At 41.3% G+C, this 17,792-nt stretch overlaps 2 protein-coding genes across 3 annotated transcripts in view; both read left to right on the top strand.

Annotated features, from left to right (window-relative positions):
- Nucleotides 1-6,163, top strand: part of Sap-r (Saposin-related) — a 33,011-nt gene extending 26,848 nt beyond the window's left edge. The window contains exons 5-12 of one of the 2 annotated variants that reach the window (XM_067760915.1): nucleotides 3,385-3,711; nucleotides 3,783-4,002; nucleotides 4,074-4,201; nucleotides 4,331-4,511; nucleotides 4,589-4,942; nucleotides 5,010-5,155; nucleotides 5,221-5,362; nucleotides 5,419-6,163. In XM_067760915.1, coding sequence (XP_067617016.1) covers nucleotides 3,385-3,711; nucleotides 3,783-4,002; nucleotides 4,074-4,201; nucleotides 4,331-4,511; nucleotides 4,589-4,942; nucleotides 5,010-5,155; nucleotides 5,221-5,362; nucleotides 5,419-5,423 — 1,503 coding nt within the window. In that variant the 3' untranslated portion in view covers nucleotides 5,424-6,163. Of the gene's footprint in view, nucleotides 1-3,384; nucleotides 3,712-3,782; nucleotides 4,003-4,073; nucleotides 4,202-4,330; nucleotides 4,512-4,585; nucleotides 4,943-5,009; nucleotides 5,156-5,220; nucleotides 5,363-5,418 lie in introns of both variants that reach the window. The other variant, XM_067760914.1, reaches the window with a different exon arrangement.
- A 9,481-nt stretch (nucleotides 6,164-15,644) lies between these two features.
- LOC137240565 (uncharacterized) lies at nucleotides 15,645-16,802 on the top strand. Its single transcript, XM_067767011.1, has 3 exons — nucleotides 15,645-15,916; nucleotides 15,994-16,082; nucleotides 16,144-16,802. Exons 1-3 carry the CDS (start codon nucleotides 15,645-15,647, stop codon nucleotides 16,800-16,802), a joined length of 1,020 nt encoding a protein of 339 aa, XP_067623112.1.
- Nucleotides 16,803-17,792: the final 990 nt, after the last annotated feature.

Genomic DNA, 17,792 nt, shown 5'->3' with positions numbered 1-17,792 from the left:
GAAAAAAAAAAAAATAAAAACAAAAAGTTTAAAAGGAAACAAGTAAGGAAGGTTAAGTTCGGGTGTAACCGAACATTACATACTCAGTTGAGAGCTATGGTGACAACATAAGGGAAAATAACCATGTAGGAAAATAAACCGAGGGAAACCCTGGAATGTGTTTGTATGACATGTGTATCAAATGAAAGGCATTAAAGAGTATTTTATGAGGGAGTGGGCCATAGTTCTATAGGTGGACGCCATTTAGGGATATGACCATAAAGGTGGATCAGGGTTGACTCTAGAATTTGTTTGTACGATATGGGTATCAAATTAAAGGTATTAATGAGGGGTTTAAAAGGGAGTGGGCCTTAGTTCTATAGGTGGTCGCCTTTTCGAGATATCGCCATAAAGGTGGACCAGGGTTGACTCTAGTATGCGTTTGTACAATATGGGTATCTAACGAAAGGTGTTAATGAGTATTTTCGCATCAGATTGCTTGTGGATGAACACAAGCGGGCGAAATGGGAGGAGCACCTAAGAGGTTGCAACCTCTCTACCGGTGTAGGTAAACTTTGGTCCACCGTAAAGTCCCTATCGAATCCGACTAAGCACAAAGACAAAGTTTCCATCGCCTTTGGCGACAAAGTGCTGTCGGATGCGAAAAAATGCGCGAGTGCTTTCTGCCGACAATATATAATGCATCCTACGGTCGACAAAGATAGACGGAGAGCCAATAGACACGCACATAAACACAAATTCAGCGCGTCACCAACCACCATCACCGCTAAAGAGGTTGAGGACGCCATTGGTCGTGCTAAACCATCCAAAGCAGTGGGCCCAGACGGCATAACCATGCCGATGCTTAAAAGCCTAGGGAAAGAGGGTCTCATATATTAAGCGCATGTCTCTTTCAACCTTTGTCATACTCGAGAAATGGAAAATGGCCAAGGTGGTACTAAAGCCTGGTAAACCAGCTAACATAGGAGTGTCGTATCGTCCGATATCTCTCCTATCGCCAGTAGCAAAGACGCTTGAAGCCATTTTGCTCCCTTATTTCCAAGCAAATTTGCAGCAAGCCTCTCATCAGCATGGCTTCAGAAAACTCCATAGCACTACCACCGCGCTAAATGCCATTAGCACCCAGAAAAATTGCGGTTTAAATCAAAACCCCCACCATAGAACAGTACTCGTAGCGCTAGACCTATCAAAAGCTTTTGATACGGTCAATCATGGCTCGTTACTGCAAGACCTGGAAGGGTCTACCCTTCCCCCATGTCTTAAAAGGTGGACCGCAAATTATCTGTGTGGTCGGCAGGCTGCGGTGCAATTTAGAAACGAAACATCAAAACCAAGGAGAATTAAACAAGGGGTGGCACAGGGTGGTGTCCTATCCCCACTTTTGTTTAATTTCTACATATCTAAGCTACCTTCACCACCGGAAGGAGTCACAATCGATTCCTACGCCGATGACTGCACAATAATGGCCACTGGCCCAAGCCCACAGATCGATACCTCCCTGATCTCTCCAGTTTTTTCGCCTCGCGAAACCTGGCATTATCACCGACTAAATCTTCCGCGACCTTATTTACAACATGGACGTCCCAAATGTCGACCATTTTGAACATCCACGTCGATGGCACTATGCTACCGACTGTCCTACACCCCAAAATCTTGGGTGTGACGTTTGATCAGGATCTACATTTTGGTGAGCACGCAGCCGCAATTGTTTCGAGAATTCAGAGCCGTAACCAAATCCTCAAATCCCTCGCTGGCAGTACCTGGGGAGAAGATAAAGAAACGCTCATGACTATATACAAAGCAATTAGCCAGCCGATTACGCGCTACGCGTCACCCATATGGTCGCCAAGCCTAAAAATTACCCACTGGAAAAAGCTACAGGCCTGCCAAAATACTGCTCTCAGATTTGCCATGGGCTGTCTTCTTATGTCCCCAGAACACCATCTGCATAATGAGGCGAGAATACTCCCAATCAGGGAGAGAAATGAGATGCTGACCAAACAGTTCCTGTTGAATACCCAGAAACCTGAGCATCCCAACAAACATCTGATTGATAAACCAGCACCGCCTAGGCGCTTAAGGAGTCATCTCCGTAAGCATTTTGAGGAAATACGGCACCTGAGAACCCAGCCGTATGAAGCGAAAAAACACAAACAGGTCTTTGGTGAACTCCACAAACAGGCGTCGGACCCTTATGCCGGGAATTGCCCGGTGAATCCAGTACTCAAAGAAAGGTATCCAAAACTCGCGGAAGAGGAACGCATACTCCCCAGGGAAACACGTGTCACTCTTGCTCAACTTCGGTCTGGATACTGTAACAGGTTAAACTCTTACCTATCCAGAATCAACCCCGACATACCAAATGTATGCCCCGCTTGCAACGTGTCCCCACATGACACCAACCATCTCTTTAATTGTAATGTGGAACCAACGCCTCTAGCACCCCTTTCCTTATGGTCCAACCCTGTGGAAACAACAAGTTTCCTTGGACGCCCGTTAGAGGATATTGATGACAATTTGTGATCGGTCGCGGCTGTTAGGTGGGGCGAAGCACTGCTACAACAACAACAACAACAACAGATGAGTGCTCAGGAACCTACATACCAAATTTCATCAAGATACCTCAAAATTTACTCAAGTTATAGTGTTAACGGACGGACGGACGGATATGGCTCAATCAAATTTTTCTTCGATCCTGATGATTTTGATATATGGAAGTCTATATCTATCTCGATTCCTTTATACCTGTTCAACCAACCGTTATCCAATCAAACTTAATATACTCTGTGAGCTCTGCTCAACTGAGTACAAAAAGTAAAAGAAAAAAAACCACAAAAAAAAATAAAAATAAGATAATAGCAAATATTAAAAAGGAGACTAAATTAACAAATAAAAAGCAAAAATTTAAAAACAAAACAAGAAAAGGAAAAAAAAATTGAAAAACAACGAAACTAATAAATTTAAATAAAAAATTTTAAAAATAGATGAAGACTAAAATAAAAAAAAGTATCAAAGAAAAACAAAATAAAACTTTGAAACAAAAATTTAACAAAAAATAGCTAAAAACTGCGTTTTCTGTACGAAAGTGGTGTCGAACAAGAAAATGAGGAAAACTAAAAAAAAAAAAAAACAAAATTAAAATTCAAAATAACATAAATATAGAAAAAAACACAAAGGTGAAAATAAAAAAATTAGGAGAAAAACCGATATTAAACGTCAGAATAGAAATAAAAACATATTAAAAAGGAACAAAACACATAAAGAATAACTGAAAAGATATAAACGGATTTTTCGCCAAAAATTACGTCAATTCGTCAAAATATTGTTATTTTATTCCAAATAATATTCAGAAACAAAGTTATGAACAAATATTTCTCTTTACAGGACAAAGTCAAGGATGTCGTCAATAACATCTGCAACCGATTGGGTACAACACTACGTGGTGAATGTCATAACTTCATTGATATGTATGGTGATGTTGTGATTGCACTGCTCATTCAAGGTTTAAATCCACGAGAAATCTGTCCTAAATTGGCTATGTGCCCACCCAATCATGATAGCTCCGATGACGTTGAGATATTTGCACCGGAAACTCCCAAGCAACACACTACAGCAATTGCGCACAACGATGAGAGCGACAAGCCGACTTGTCCGCTATGTTTATTCGCTGTTGAACAAGCTCAACAAAAGATTAAGAATAATAAATCAAAGGTACTTAAAGATTACATTTTTATGCTTTAACGTTGTGTATGTAGTTAATAATTTATTATATCCTTTCACAGGCCAACATCAAGCAGGTGCTCGATCATTTATGTGTACATTTGCCATCAAAATTACAAACGGAATGCGTTGATTTTGTAGAAACCTATTCGAGTGAATTGGTCGATATGTTGATTACCGATTTTAAGCCACAAGAAATTTGTGTTGCTTTAAAACTTTGCGAAAACTCAACTGATGAATTAGATGAACTGGACTTTAGTTTTGATAACAACCGAGACGATCGTGCGTGTAGACTACATTATTCATTGAGTTATAATTTTTCATAATTGTTTGTTTTCTGTTATATATTTCAGGCGTAAATGAAATTGATAGTCACGATTCAGTTGAAATTGCATTTGGGCGCATTACATCACCAAATTGTTTGCTATGCGAAGAATTCATTAAAATTGTAGAAAAGAAAATTGGAAAGCACACTACCAAGGTACAATACCATTTGTTAAACATATTTCAACTTTTTGCTTGGCTTAACATTCCACCAGATCTGTGCAGCATGACCGCACCTCTTAAACTATTGATTTAACACTAAAGTTTACATTGTCTCACTTTCTAGGAGGATATCAAGAAAGCTCTAGATCACTCATGCGATAAATTACGCAGAAACGTGCGTGACAAATGTCATCGATACGTTGAAAGATATGGTGATAAGATAGCTGATTTATTGCTTAAGGAAATGGCACCAAAAATGATTTGTCGTGAACTTGGTTTGTGTCTTTGGAGTGAACAAGAAGATTGTAAGTGGATACGAATGTCTAATATACACATAAACAGCCCTTTAACCAAACTTCTTTATTCCTCTTTTACACAGTAGATATTGATGAGGCATTGAAGTATGATGTGGTTGTATTACCCGATCACAAGGCAATACAGTCTAATGGTCGTCTAACAGGTTTGGATGACATAGTTAGAGATCCACCATCTTGCGTGCTATGCGAATTTGTTATAACTAAGTTAGAAACAGAGTTGAGGAATGTAACCACACAGGATGAAATTAAACATGTCGTACAGAATATTTGCAAAATGATGCCTAAAACTGTTGTTAAAAGTTGTAACAAATTTATCGATCAATATGCTAATATGATTATAGATATGGTTGATAGTGTACCACCTAAAATGATGTGCCAACAAATGCAATTATGCTTCAATGGCTTGGAAGTTGTGAGCGGTAAGATAAGAGATTTATTTAAGCTTTAATTACAAGTTATAAATTTATATACTTTTTGAACTTAAAGATGAGGTCATTGAATGTGGCGTTTGTCATGGTGCTACCTCTGCTTTGCTGCCATACTTCAAACAACATTTGGATCATGAAGCTGTAACTGAATATTATATGCTTTTGGAGGGTTGTCAAACGCTCTCTGCGAAATATTACGATATTGTAAGTTTGTTGATTGTGTATAGCTATACTATATGATAACTTTAACTATTTTCTTTTTGTCTTAGTGCAATCGCATGATTCGAACTTATGGCCAAAGCATTTTGAATTTGGCACGTCAAGGTGAAACCGACGAAACACACATTTGTTCACAGATAGGAAAGTGCTTCAGTGATGAAAAGTCCAGCTTGGCTTTTGCACGAGTTGCCGGTTGGTATAAAAAAAAAAATTTTTATGATTTTCTAAATTTACTTTTTTAATTGCAGCTTAAAAAAAAAAAACAAAATTTCTAAAGCTTTAAAACGCATAGAATGAAAAAAGTAATTATTTGTAATGCGGTCAACTTCAATCAAACTGGATATTCTAATTTCAATCCTGTGAATTTTATAGTTTTTCATTTCCATACAATGATATGTAATCATAAACAACGATACTTATTTGCGACATTTATGTTTACTAATATTTACAAATACAAATTTCGATTATACAAATTTTAGCGTTTTTCTGTTAAAGATGCACAAAAATTTAATTCTTTATGAAATTGCGTATTTGTGAATATGCCTTTGACATCATAGAATCTATCTATATGTATATATATGATATATAAATTTCTAAAATGCTAAATGTGAATGATTATGTTTTATGCTATTTGATTAAGAAATTTGAGTAATGTTATGCTAGCGCCATTTTTCTTTTATAAGAATACAAAAATTATAAATATACATATGTATTAAAAAAGAAAATTACCAGAATACATAAATAAGCGGCACTAATTTGAGAACAAGAATGCAAATTTTCGAAAAGATAAGCACTGATATGACGGTAAAGTCTGTAATGTCACATTCGATTCGGACGATATTTTCTATAATAAATTCCACTTAATTATTATTATGGAATGTAGCATATTAGTAGTACATGAAATAATAAAAGTGTATTTTAACATAAAACTCTGCAAAAAATGTATATTAATTTTCGAATATTAAGTTAAATTAAAAGCAACACTTTAAAATATCACGAGTCATTTGGCACATGTACCTGTCTTCGAAGGCTGTATAAATTCCCGATGGTTTTGGGGAGTCGATGTTGGTGGTTCTTTGCCGGATATAGCTCTGGTACGTTTTGGTAACAAGCACCATTAAAGTACACGGCCGACCATCTCGGGAAGGATTAAATATGATCACATTGAACCTTCTACGCCATCCCGCCCTTCCCCCTTAGTTCCATGACGAGTTTGCGGTCGCCAGAGCCTTGCCTGCTAAAATAACAGTATTCGCCACGTGTAGGGGAGGTTAACAATTGAATTGGAGAGGCTATAAATTGCTGTGGCAACCGCTTGAAACCTTTAGATATGTAGAGCTATAGTCTAACTGAAGCCATGTTGGGTGGTTTGTCGGCGGCTACCTCCCTGATCTCTTCATTTCTTTCACCTCGCGAAACCTGACATTATCACCGACTAAATCATTGGCGACCTTATTTACAACATGACGTCCCAAATGTCGACCATTTTGAACATCCACGTCAATGGCACTACGCAACCGACTGTCTTACACCTCAAAATCATGGGTGTGACGTTCGATCAGGATCTACATTTTGGCGAGCATGCAGCCGCAATTGTATCAAAAATCCAGAGCCGTAATAAAATCCTAAAATCTCTTGCTGACAGTACTTGGGGGGAAAAGATAAAGAAACGCTCATTACCACGATTACATGCTACGCGTCCCCGATATGGTCGCCAAGTCTAAGGACTACTCACTGGAAGAAGCTACAGGCCTGCCAAAATACTGCCCTCAGAACCGCCACGGGTTATCTTCTTTTGTCCCCAGAACACCATCTACATAATGTGGCGAGAATACTCCCCATCAGGGAGAGAAATGAAATGCTAACTAAACAGTTCCTGTTGAATACCCAGAAACCTGGGCATCCCAACAGACATCTGATTGATGAGCCAACACCGCCCAGGGGCTTAAGGAGCTATCTCCGTAAGCATTATAAGGAAATACGGCACCTGCGAACACATCCGTATGAAGCCAAAAAACACAAGCAGGTCCTCAATGAACAACACAAACAGGCATCGGACCTCTATGTCAGGAATTGCCCGGTAAATCCTGTACTCAAAGAACAATACCCTAATCTTGCAGAAGAGGAACGCACACTCCCTAGGGAAAAGCGAGTCACTCTAGCTCAACTTCGATCTGGATACTGTAACAGGCATAGTATAGATTTACAAGTATGATATGTATGAGAGGAAAACAATTCCTTTCTCTTTCTAACACTGCCGTTTGACACTTCGGTCAGTGTCAAACTATTGTGGAACTCAGTGGAACCTGCGTGGAACGTGCGTTTGACACTGAACGAAGTCGCTTCCCAAGGCAGTCGGTTCTATGTACCGGAGCGACTCGGGATTTTTCCCGACCAAGGACTGTCATTTCAGTGTGACCCCATTTAATTTGTTTCGTCCCTCCCACAAATTGTCATCCTCCCAGCAGCTCCTTGCAGCAGGACTGCTACATATTCTCTTACTCCGGGAAGGTATCGAACCCAATCCAGGTCCGTCTCCTGACCCCGGTCCTGCTGCATTTGCCAGAAAAGAATCTTTTTAGGACGGTCATACTCTGTTCAGTGTGTCTCATGCAAGGGATGGTTGCATCGGACAGGTTGTTCTGGGCTTGATCCCAAACGACGTCAACGTAACTTTTATAAATCTTTTGTGGCTCCTTGCTGCTCACGCCAAAGGGCGTCCCGTAGTCTACGCCTAAGCGCCCCCCACTACCTTCCAGCAGCCTAGCTGCTCAGCAAGCCACAACAAGTACCCGCTGCTGCTCGCGCCCCACACCGCCACAACTCTAACAGCTGATACCACTCATAACTACTACCTTCGTAGTAGAGCTGGTAGCAATGCTGAGCATCAACCCCTGCCCCCGTCTTCTTCTCCCCCCCTCTTTTCTGGCAGCAATCGTGCAGGTCAGGGAAACAGACTCTTAGTCCCTACCTCCGTTTGCACCGTCTGCCAGCACAGAATATATAGGTTTGCGACATCCGCTCAATGCAGTTCCTGCCTTGGGTGGTGCCACTTTCCTAGATGTTCTGGTTTCGCGACGGCAACCCCTCGACGGGTTTCATCGCGCCATGTTGCCAGGTCGCAAACCCAAATCATCCGGGTACCCCAATGCTTGCCCAAGGGCGCCCAGTCCCAAGGCCACAACAGCAATTGCGTCCTGGCCTTCCACAACCTAGGCGTAGTCACCCGTCACTTACCCCTAGAGTGGCGGCGTCACCCCTCATGCACTTCAGAATTCTGCAGTTAAACTGTAATGGACTAACTGGGAAGATTACGGAGATAGTCGATTACATGAAGCGGCACAACATCCGCATTGCTGCGATTCAAGAGACTAAACTCACAGCAAGATCTGCATTGCAGACCTGCTCTTGGTATAATGTCCACAGGAAAGACCGCGAGAGCGGAAATGGAGGCGGCCTCGCGTTTATTATACACCACTCTGTGCAATATTATATATTTGATCCTGGCATCGACCGCAGGGACAATGTCTTAGAACGTCAAGGCCTATCTGTCCGGTCAGGCGATGCAAATCTAGAAATCATCAACATCTACATCCCTCCTGTCACCTGTTGCCCCAGTGGATACCGCCCTAATATCGAGGCCTTACTCACAGGCAACAATCGCATTATCTTAGGCGATTTCAATGCCCTTCACGACCTATGGCATTCAAACTTGCGGGCGGAGAGTAGGGGTGAGATGTTGGCGGATCAAATAGAAGAAACGACGTTCTGCACAATAAATGGAGACGCCCCCACACGTATGGTAGGAAGCTGTCATAGCTCGCCAGACATCTCAATCGTGAGCGCAGAACTCGTAAACTGCGTCAACTGGCAGCCGATGGTGACATTGGCATCCGACCACCTGCCAATACTTATTTCGTTCGAGCGTACCGCCGACTTCATCGTCACCGAAAAACGCACTTTCATAAACTTCAAAAAAGGAAAGTGGGAAGAATATAAATCTGCAACAGACAGCAGCTTTGCTGCCCTCCCTATCCCGACTGATGCCCGCCAAGGGGAGTGTGCCTTCCGTAAGGTCATTGAATCCGCCTCGGCACATTTCATTCCCGCCGGGAGAATTCCCGAAATCCGGCCCCACTTCCCGGCGGAGGCCGCGAGCTTAGCGAGGGAACGCGACCTTATAAGACAGCTTGATCCAGGCGACCCCCAAACAAGGGATATAAACCAACGCATCAGATTGCTTGTGGACGAACACAAGCGGGCGAAATGGGAAGAGCACCTAAGAGGTTGTAACCTCTCTACCGGTGTAGGTAAACTTTGGTCCACCGTAAAGTCCCTATCGAATCCGACTAAGCACAAAGACAAAGTTTCCATCGCCTTTGGCGATAAGGTGCTGTCGGATGCGAAAAAGTGCGCGAGCGGTTTCTGCCGACAATATATAATGCATCCTACGGTCGACAAAGATAGACGGAGAGCCAATAGACACGCACATAAACACAAATTCAGCGCGTCACCAATCACCATCACCGCTAGAGAGGTTGAGGACGCCATTGGTCGCGCTAAACCATCCAAAGCAGCGGGCCCAGACGGCATAGCCATGCCGATGCTTAAAGAAAGAGGGTTTCAAATATTTAGCGCATGTCTTCAACCTGTCTCTTTCCACCTTTGTCATACCCGAGAAATGGAAAATGGCCAAGGTGGTCCCGCTACTAAAGCCTGGGAAACCAGCTAACGTAGGTGAGTCATATCGTCCGATATCTCTCCTATCGCCAGTGGCAAATACGCTTGAAGCTATTTTGCTCCCTTATTTTCAAGCACATTTGCAGCTAGCCCCTCATCAGCATGGCTTCAGAAAACTCCATAGCACTACCTCCGCGCTAAATGTCATTGGCACCCAAATAAATTGCGGTTTGAATCAATACCCCCACCATAGAACAGTACTCGTAGCGCTAGACCTATCAAAAGCCTTTGATACGGTCAACCATGGCTCGTTACTGCAAGACCTGGAAGGGTCTACCCTTCCCCCATGTCTTAAAAGGTGGACCGCAAATTATCTGGGTGGTCGGCAGGCATCGGTGCAATTCATAAACGAAACATCAAAACTAAGGAGAATTAAACAAGGGGTGCCACAGGGTGGTGTCCTATCCCCACTTTTGTTTAATTTCTACATATCTAAGCTACCTTCACCACCGGAAGGAGTCACAATCGTTTCCTACGCCGATGACTGCACAATAATGGCCACAGGCCCAGGCCCAGAGATCGATGAGCTATGCAATAAAATAAACGGCTATCTCCCTGATCTCTCCAGTTTTTTCGCCTCTCGAAACCTGGCATTGTCACCGACTAAATCTTCCGCGACCTTATTTACAACATGGACGCCCCAAATGTCGACCATATTGAACATCCACGTCGATGGCACTACGCTACCGACTGTCCTACACCCCAAAATCTTGGGTGTGACGTTTGATCAGGATCTACATTTTGGTGCGCACGCAACCGCAATTGTTCCGAGAATTCAGAGCCGTAATAAAATCCTCAAATCCCTTGCTGGCAGTACCTGGGGAAAAGATAAAGAAACGCTCATGACCACATACAAAGCAATTAGCCAGCCGATTACGTGCTACGCGTCACCCATATGGTCGCCAAGCCTAAAAACTACCCACTGGAAGAAACTACAGGCCTGCCAAAATACTGCTCTCAGAATCGCCACGGGCTGTCTTCTTATGTCCCCAGAACACCATCTGCATAATGAGGCGAGAATACTCCCGATCAGGGAGAGAAATGAGATGCTGACCAAACAGTTTCTGTTGAATACCCAGAAACCTGGGCATCCCAACAGACATCTGATTGACGAACCAGCACCGCCTAGGGGTCTAAGGAGTCATCTCCGTAAGCATTTTGAGGAAATACGGCACCTGAGAACACAGCCGTATGAAGCGAAAAAACACAAGCAGGTCCTTGGTGAACTCCATAGACAGGCGTCGGACCTTTATGTCGGGAATTGCCCGGTGAATCCAATACTTGAAGAAAAATATCCAGAACTCGCGGAAGAGGAACGCATACTCCCCAGGGAAACGCGTGTCACTCTTGCTCAACTTCGTTCTGGATACTGTAACAGGTTAAACTCTTACCTATCCAGAATCAACCCCGACATACAAAATGTATGCCCCGCTTGCAATGTGTCCCCACATGACACCAACCATCTCTTTAATTGTAATGTGGAACCAACGCCTCTAACACCCCATCCCTTATGGTCCACCCCTGTTGAAACGGCAAGTTTCCTTGGACTCCCGTTAGAGAATATTGATGAAAATTTGTGATCGGTCGCGGCTATTAGGTGGGGCGAGCATTGCTACAACAACAACAACAACAACTGAACGAAGTGTCAAAATTACCGGGGTTGCTGTCGTGGAAAGCGACGCAGGGAAAGAAAAAAAAGGAGCGGAATATCAGATATGGGTGCCGTGATGGTAAATTTTTATTTACGAATTTGGTATGAATATGTATTGCACCTATATGCGTCCTACAGAAAATTATACAAAAGTCTTGAATTGGACGCGTAGTTATAGCAGCATTAAGAATAGAAACACGAGTGCTAAGTTGTTCTAGCCATTCAAAAGTCCTCCGCGAAAAACAGTTTGAACCGAGGTCGACTGCAATAATCCGTCCAAAAATGTGGAAAGAGAAATAAAAAGACGTGTTTTGTCCTGTTATCTAAAGTTCAAAGGCGAAAAAGTATTCGAATTATTGGAGGCGAGGCAAAAACGCGTCTATTAATACCCCCTCGACGGTTTTGGTCGTGTCTTAGCAATCGTCCCCGGTATTAAAGTATCACAATTTGTTAATTAAAATTGTCCAAAACATATGGATTTTAAGGAGAGATGTAATTAAGTGCTCGTTTGAAAGTAAATAAGGATATTTCTTTGTAATTTTACAATAAAATTTTTACGCAGTTTTCGTTAGCAGCTAGTACACTTTTCTTGGACCTAAGAAGTACAACAGTGCCAAATAGCATCCACAAAAAAACGAACAAGAACAAGCATTTTATCAGGTGAGCGTGGCTGTGTATGTGCGTGCTGCTACATATCCTACTTGTAGACCTGTACTATGGTAACAGGTTAAACTCTTACCTATCCAGAATCAACCCCGACATGCAAAATGTATGCCTTGCTTGCAATGTGTCGCCACATGACACCAACCACCTCTTCAATTGTAATGTGGAACCAACGCCTCTATCACCCCTCCATTATGGCCCACCGTGTGGAAACAGCAAGTTTTCTTGGACTCCCGTTAGAGGATATTGATGACAATTTGTGATCGGTCATACCTATTGGATGGGGCGAAGCCCTGCTATAACAACAACAGTGGTTTGCCGAAGATATCCGATGTTATAACAGAGAAGAACAGTTGCAAGTGTCTTCGTTACTGCCGAAAGAATGGACAATATGATTTCCTTTAATTGGATAACTTCCCAGCTTTAAGCACGGGACAAGGGCCTGTATACATTTTTGTGGAATGACAAAGGATAGTGTGAGTTTTTTCGAAGTCGGCATGTCTATTCCATCGGGCCACCCCGCTGTCGAGGGTTAAGCTTAACGTTTGTTATCGCCCTTCGTTTTACCTAGTTTACCAAAGAATGCATTAGAAGATATCGACAAAAAATCACGCAAATCCGTGGATCAGGTAAGACATTTTTTCCCAATGTGAATGTCTTCTTGTTCCTCTACGCAGGTCTACCAGTCTTTCTATCTATATGTTCTTGTAATTCGTGTGGGTGCTTGTGCGTTCAGATGGCACCAGAGCACGAGTTTTTTTTTTTTGTTAAAACTGCGGGGCCCGTATGTACATAAGTCGATTCGCAAGAAATTTCTTTCGGATTTGAAAAAAAAAAAAATTATGTGATTTGCAGTTTTCGAATCGCATTTCGCGAGCCGAAGCCGAGTCGAAGTTCCTGCGGAAATTCATGTTTATTTCTTAACACTTACAACTACACTCAAGGTATTGAATGTCTTATTATCTATGTAACTCTACCAGTTCATGTTCCCTAGCATCGGCTAGCTACTAAGCCAGGGAGTATTTCATGTTCAGCCTGGAGTTACTGAAGTAGGGACGGTAACTACACCGGAATCAATTCAAGTCCGCCTACGTTGCCTCTAAATCGATCTTTTGTGTGGTCAACAAAGTCGCCGCATGTTGTGCTGCTGCATGAAGTCAACAATAATCTTTACATTTCTAGTTAGTCCGTTCAAACTTATTTACAAACCTTTCAAGCGCAATAAGCCGGCAGTGGCGTATATTCTTCGCTGGCATTTGGTGTACACAGTAGAAGGAGCCGAAAGCTGATGGCCTCACTACAGAGCTTCTCCCGGAAAAAGTGGGGGGAAACGGTAAAGGGCTGGTGTGTAGTTCTCGATTCCCTAAGCAGAATTTTAATCGATAAGATGAACGTTAAGCCCCCATTACTGATACTTAGCATAGACTTGACTTGACTTGGCGTAAACTTGGCAACTTAGCCACGATTATACTCCACTTGGCGCATAAAATCTGGCATCATAATAAGTGTTGAAATTTATTTTTAAATAAATGTCAATTTGTATGACAAAATGTCAAAATGAAATGGAAACAAACAAATGGCATCTCAAAATGTAAACATCACTTAGAACTTACATAGAAATAGAGTTGTGCTTTTTCGTTCATTTCAGAGATTCGAATCTTTCGTTCATTTTCTGATGAACGAACAAGTTGTTCTTTTTGTTCATCTGTTCTTTTTTTCAAGCAAATTTGATCACTGCTGCTTGCACCCGCGAAAAAAGGCAACAAGGTATAGATGGGGGTGTGTATGCAGCAATGCTTTGTGTACGTATATTTAAATGAGTAATGAATAAATAAGTTTATATATGTATATGTATAATTAACTTCAAAAAAAGTTACAAATTTTTGAAGATTCAGGAAATTGAAAGAGTACAGACACAAATTGTACATAAATATGAACTTTTCAAGTTTAATAAATGTAATAATTAGATTTTTACAAAACATGTTTTTCATAAATAGTCCATACATACATTGTTTTAGCAGTGCCACACACAAAGATGGCCACACATATCTTTAGTGTAAGTGGCATCGTCGACATTCGTGCTCACTGTGAATTTCTGCGTATATATGTATGAATTTACAATGTTCGCGAACAAGAAGAGAGAAAGAATAACATTAGATAAAACGAACTAAAAGAACAAATGAACTAAAAGAACAAAAAGAACCGAAATCGAAGATCTAGTTCACTTGTTCAGTTGAGAGACCCGGTCAATTGAACAAGTTCAGAACGAAACGACCCAACTCTACATAGAAAATCAAAATTCAACAGACTTCTAAGTCAAGTTAAGTTTTGAGTAATCAGTAACATGCAATGTTCATTTAACAGAACTGTAAGTGACAGTTCGCAAGCCAAGTCAAGTCTATGCTAAGTATCAGTAATGGAGCCTTTACAGGGAGGTGGGAGCAGTACGCATGGATGTCTTCAAGCGTGGACAACATGAAGCTGCCAGGGTGATTCGCGCGCATTTTGGGGGCCACGTGTTTAGGCCTGGGGTGGGCTTAAACGACGTCCTAATAAGACATAGGGGAGCAGACCAAATAAATGAGGCTGTTTCGAAGATGGCAATTTTTGAGCGATACCGATGGAAGGGGGTTACATAATTTACTCACAAATAGGCGGGTCGGGATCTTTACGAACTTTATAGGCCCTTATTAGTTAATGTGCTAACAGAAAAACAGAGTATTTACAAAATCTACATAAAAGTATCAAAAAAAAAAATATAATAATAACTTGGCGCGATTTACCTCCGAGGAGATTTAGGCCGAGCTTATCTTCCAATTTGCGTCATGCTCCTTTATAATTTATCTTACAATTGGCGGGATGGGACCTATATATTTTATGCCGCCTCCGAACGGCATATGCAAGCCAGATGAATTTTCACTGAGAAGCTATTCATGGCAGAAATACGTTCGGAGTGTTTGCCAAACCACCGCCGAGTCCGGGTCGTCCGCCCGCCTAGAAAGAATTTACTAATTGAAAACATTTCTTTTCTCCAATTCAAGGCCGTCTAGATTGCAGGCGGAGCATGTTCAGTCCTTAACCCGATATGAAACCCGTACGCTTCTGTTATAATCTCTTCTTGTCCTGGCTCAATAAGCGCGAAAACGATTTGTGTGATTCCCCTAAGCTTTAGGTCTGTGTATTTAATTCGCCTCTTACGATATCGATATCTTACCGCGGGAACATTCTAAACCGCTCAACCTATTGGCGTTTGCAGTAGCGAGACATAGACCTTACATGATTTATTTGAAAAAAAAAATTCTTGTATGTGAAGAGCTATGCTCAGCTAAGAAAAAAGCAACCTTGTCCAATTGAAATTAGAAACTTCATTATTATTTTGAAGTCCTATATTTGATAAATTGAACAAATCTATTCATTATCATGTTCGAGGACACTCTTCTCATAATTAAGTCGGACTACGTACATAAGCGCAAGCCTGTCTTGCTTCATTTATTGCAACATGAATTTATGATCAAAGGACAGAGGAAACTATTATTTTCACCAGAATATGCAGCGGAGTTCTACAAACCACGAGCGGAGGACAAAGATTTTATGTTGCAAGTTATATTGCTTTCAAAAGGCAACTCTGAAGCTTTCATACTGACCAAAGAAAATGCCGTGGCTGACCTGCTCTGCACCATGATTTGCTATTTGTAATATCTGCTGGAATCTTCTATATTTATAATAAGGCCATTACGACTAAAGTTATTTTTCCTCTTTCCCCGAACAGTACTTCATCGGCGGAAATGGAACGCAATGTTCACGTTTCAAAGTGTCCCGAGAGCGCACGTCGCGAAATTAAGTTCATATTTCCAAACTGTAAGAAAATCTGTTTCCGTTTTCTCCTCTATTTCTTAGCCTTCCCTCTCCCACATCACAGATATTCCTGAGCCCATACCAGGATCCACAGATCCTCTAATGACACCGTTCATCAGTAAACTGTATGAAATTGCACAAAAACCGGATGAGTCTAAAAGTTGGAAAGTTCAACTAGCTGAATGGTTGACTCTTAGTAATCCAGAATTGCCAGTTGTAAGCAATATGTGTAGATCGCGTGGTGGACTTTTCTTTGAAGACAAAGCTCAACAAGTCAATTTGTTAGATTCCAAAGATAAAAAGCCATGTAGCTTACGTACTGATGGTGCAGGTAGCGAACCGACTTCTACTGACATATCATTTGCTTCGTCATGTTCATCCACTGGTGATTCCGCAATAATGAGCAGCTCATCATGTATTACATGTCGTCCGTTTGATCATACAGATGTTGATGCGAGTGTCGAAGATGATGTTATTAAGAAGGCCGAACGAATTTTCGCACCAAAGACGGCAGCACTGCAAAACAGAGTAGACGACGATGACGAAGAAGAGTGTGAAGATGAAATGTGTGTGAAAGTTTGTCAAGAACTTATGCAGCGTTGGAAAGGCGATGATCGTGCTGATCAAGAAGAAATGAAGAAGGTTCTACCTTATGGTGGAAAGGATATGGAGACAATTGATGAGGCAGAAAATGAAGAGGAACATTTTCTAATGGAGGAATGAGGTTACGCAGTACCAACATAAAATATTTTTATATCATATTTTGGTGGGAAATGGTGCTTGTGATTTTAGTATGAATGTAAATTGAATATTTTGTGAAAGATATTGGCATTTTTTTAAACTAAATTTTAATTTTTGTTTGTCCTGGCCATCGACTCGAGGGCGATCCAGCAGATGTATACATTCCTGGGACAGCTGGGTCGGTAATACCGTTACGGAATACTTTAGAGTTTACTTGACGAATCGCTGTTATTTCAGTGTAGATATGAGTTAACCCGCTACGTTTCATTTCCATGAGTAGATGTACCGACCAAGTACTGTTGAGAGGTAGTGTTACAACAGCAACCACAACAAAGGGCCTCTGCTGGCAACTTACAAGGCAGTCGGACGGTCGATTACGAAGCTACACAAAATCAAGTAAGGAAGGCTAAGTTCGGGTGTAACCCAACGTTACATACTCAGCTGAGAGCTTTGGAGACAAAATTGTCTTTTCCATGGATACCTACAAATGGTAATACTAAAAAGTGGAGCAACTTGCCTTTGCTATCTTTCTTCAGCTATGAATTTGTTTTATTTGAATATTTTGTTAAATTTGAACGCATTTCTTTTAAATTTTTTTTTTTAAATCACCCTTTGAAATATTTTCGAAGTGCTCCTAATTATTTTCTTTATTCTTAATTTCGTTAATTTTAAATACCGATCTGAGATGAGGGCCAAGGAATCTACATACTAAATTTCATTAAGATACCTCAAAATTTACTCAAGTTATCGTGTTTACGGACAGACGGACGGACATGGCTTAATGAATTTCTTTTTCACCCTGATAATTTTGATATTTGGAAGTCTAAATTTATCTTGATTAGTTTATACCGTTACGTAATACCGTTATGCGAAGAAAATTTATATACTCTGTGAGCTCTGCTCATCTGAGTATAATTATAGCAGCGTTGGTTTCGTAGGGTTTCGTAGATGGTTTATAAATGGTTTTTAATT

This window comes from Eurosta solidaginis, chromosome 1 (assembly GCF_040869045.1).
Source record: "Eurosta solidaginis isolate ZX-2024a chromosome 1, ASM4086904v1, whole genome shotgun sequence".
Lineage (NCBI taxonomy): Eukaryota > Metazoa > Arthropoda > Insecta > Diptera > Tephritidae > Eurosta > Eurosta solidaginis.
This window is presented reverse-complemented; position numbering and strand designations above follow the sequence as displayed.

Excerpts from the sequence above, each read along its gene's own strand:
- LOC137240565 (XM_067767011.1), top strand. The coding sequence starts at position 15,645 with ATGTTCGAGGACACTCTTCTCATAATTAAGTCGGACTACGTACATAAG. Across the intron at positions 15,917-15,993 it reads TGCACCATGATTTGCTATTT|TACTTCATCGGCGGAAATGG; the intron begins GTAATATCTGCT and ends TTCCCCGAACAG. Across the intron at positions 16,083-16,143 it reads TAAGTTCATATTTCCAAACT|ATATTCCTGAGCCCATACCA; the intron begins GTAAGAAAATCT and ends CCCACATCACAG.